At 51.5% G+C, this 2,265-nt stretch overlaps 1 protein-coding gene across 1 annotated transcript; it reads right to left on the bottom strand.

Moving 5' to 3' along the window:
• Positions 1 to 430: 430 nt before the first annotated feature.
• Positions 431 to 2,155, bottom strand: FOXG_03139 (uncharacterized protein; the record flags this gene model as incomplete). Its single annotated transcript, XM_018380713.1, has 1 exon — positions 431 to 2,155. One exon carries the CDS (start codon positions 2,153 to 2,155, stop codon positions 431 to 433), a length of 1,725 nt encoding a protein of 574 aa, XP_018237042.1.
• Between the last annotated feature and the right edge of the window lie 110 nt (positions 2,156 to 2,265).

Raw genomic sequence — 2,265 nt, 5'->3', positions numbered from 1 at the left:
ACCTTGGCAGCAAACGAAGTAAAGGCCAAATAAGTAACAAGTACAAACAAAAAAAGGCAGCGTCGTCCTAGTCATACAAGATATGTACTCTTCACCACCGAACGGCCCCTTGTTAAACAGACAGTCGCCGCCATCACTCTTTCTCCGTAGCCCATCCCAGACATGCAGGCAAATGAACACGCTTTTCGGCCCAAAGCCGAGAGAACAGCAGAGGCTTATACAGCATAACTGTGATCTCTCAAATATGTGGTATCAAAGGCCTTTTGGCAAAAGACTCCATTTCTTCCAGCCACCACATCAATATATTTAACAAAGAGAATTTTCTTGATTCGACATTATTTCTTGACTTTCAAGTCGTGTATAGCTTATCTATAATCGACAGGGCATCAAGTTGGAAACAGAGAATATCGTCACCAACGTGTGATAGGGTTTAGTTGAGAATACCCTCCAACAAACCAGGTCCCCGAAGGCCGATAGCAGGATGGACAGACGAAACTTCGTAGCCCTGAGCCGCTTCGGCAGAGCAGCAGACTCGCTTGCCGGTGCCAGGCAAGCTAGGACGGACGGGGATCTGGAGATTCGACTCGGAGGTAATGCCTCGAGTGCGAACCAACGTATCAGGCCAGACAGAATGCTGGGTAGAATAACGACCACCAAGGATCTCGCGAACGTTCTCCTGAAGGCAGTTGTCCATAGAGGCGGTTCTAGTTCGCTTCGTGCCACTTCTAGGGGCTGTTGCGGGCACTAACTCAGCTGCGCGATAATTATGAAGCTCCTGTAAAGCACGGGCGGCATCAGAATCGCGAGCTATATCGTCAAGTTCCTGCTGTCGTCTCGCCAAGGAAGATTCCAGAGACAGGTCCACGAGCTTGCCAACCGGGCCGGTGTAAGACTCGGGAGAGGACGTATCGCAGTGCACATCATAATCCTCTGGAACCGAAGGGACTGTCGGCTTCTGGCTCAATCTCTCGTTACATGATTTCGACGCTCGAAATCGCGACGGCATACCCAGCCTGGAAGAGCTGAGGGTCGCGCTAACAAGCGATGAAGAAGATGAGATGGAAGAAGAGCGCGAGGAACGCGACGAGTCCGAAATCATCGATTCGGGTGAGGAAGCTGTTGACACTGAAGTAGCAAGGGAAGATCGACGAGTAGGACAATAGGCTTGAGGTGACGATGTCATGGCGGCAGGGAGACGATCGAGGTACTGAGATGTATTCACATTGTTGGCTTGAGCCATGGCCAAACCCATCGCAGAAGACTTATTAAGCATGTGGGAAGCGGCACTCGCTGCAGGAGTGCAGAGTCCACTGCTCTGAGGGGTAAGTCGAGGAGTTGGCAGCATACCCAGGCTAGGGGCCGCGCGGCTACAGGTGTATCCTACAGCCGCTGGTTCCATAGCCATAGGAGCACTGTAGGGCTTGGGAGTTGGTGTGGCCTCCGCAGATTCATAGCCACATGAAATCTGAGCTTGATGGGGCATATTGAGAATGCTGCGAGGAGACAAAGCACAAAGATCACTTGACCTAGGAATAGCAGGATTCGCAGGAATCAATGTGGCGAGATTCGTCAACTCTGGATTCAGTCCCAAGATGATTCGCTTCCAATCTACGACCTGCTGGGACACAATCTGGGAGACACCTCCGGGAGAAGGAGGGCCAGACGGAGGAGGCGTGTACTTGAGAACTATGTCGGTCCATCGCTGGAAGACCTCGTCAACGATATGCATCTTCCAATTGACTGCATGGAGAAAAGCGATTTCGTTCTGGTTGATCTCTTGAGTGTGAAGCCCCGAAATCTTGCTCCAGGCCCGGGCAGAATAGTTTCTATCCTGAAGATACTTTGAGGCAAGGATCAGAGCCGCGAGGAACATACGACGACCGCACTGAAGGGCGCGGTCGGCGTGTCGGTCCTCAGGCTGTTCCATGGTGAAGTTGTGCTTCGGCACATGGGGCTTGATGAGAATTAAATAATAGAGAGCAACTTGCAGAGTCGAGTAGCTTGTTCGTGACCGACGCAAAGTCTCTTGAATGAATGTGCGCAGAGGAAGAATGGCCCTACTTCCAAGCTCGTTTCGGCAGGCGACAGAAGAGAGGGGCCAAATGGCTTCAACGATATGTGTCGACGAATCTAGAAGGGTAAAGGCTAAGCGCATGGACAAGTAATCGCAATCCAGTCATAACATACCGACAAGGCTATCTACAAAGTTAACTTTTCGGTCAGACTGTCGGACCAGGGCTGGAGGCACGCGGCGCGAGCATTTGA

This window comes from Fusarium oxysporum, chromosome 8 (genome assembly GCF_000149955.1).
Source record: "Fusarium oxysporum f. sp. lycopersici 4287 chromosome 8, whole genome shotgun sequence".
Lineage (NCBI taxonomy): Eukaryota > Fungi > Ascomycota > Sordariomycetes > Hypocreales > Nectriaceae > Fusarium > Fusarium oxysporum.
Note: the sequence above shows the minus strand (reverse complement) of the source record. Positions and strands in the feature narration are given on the sequence as shown.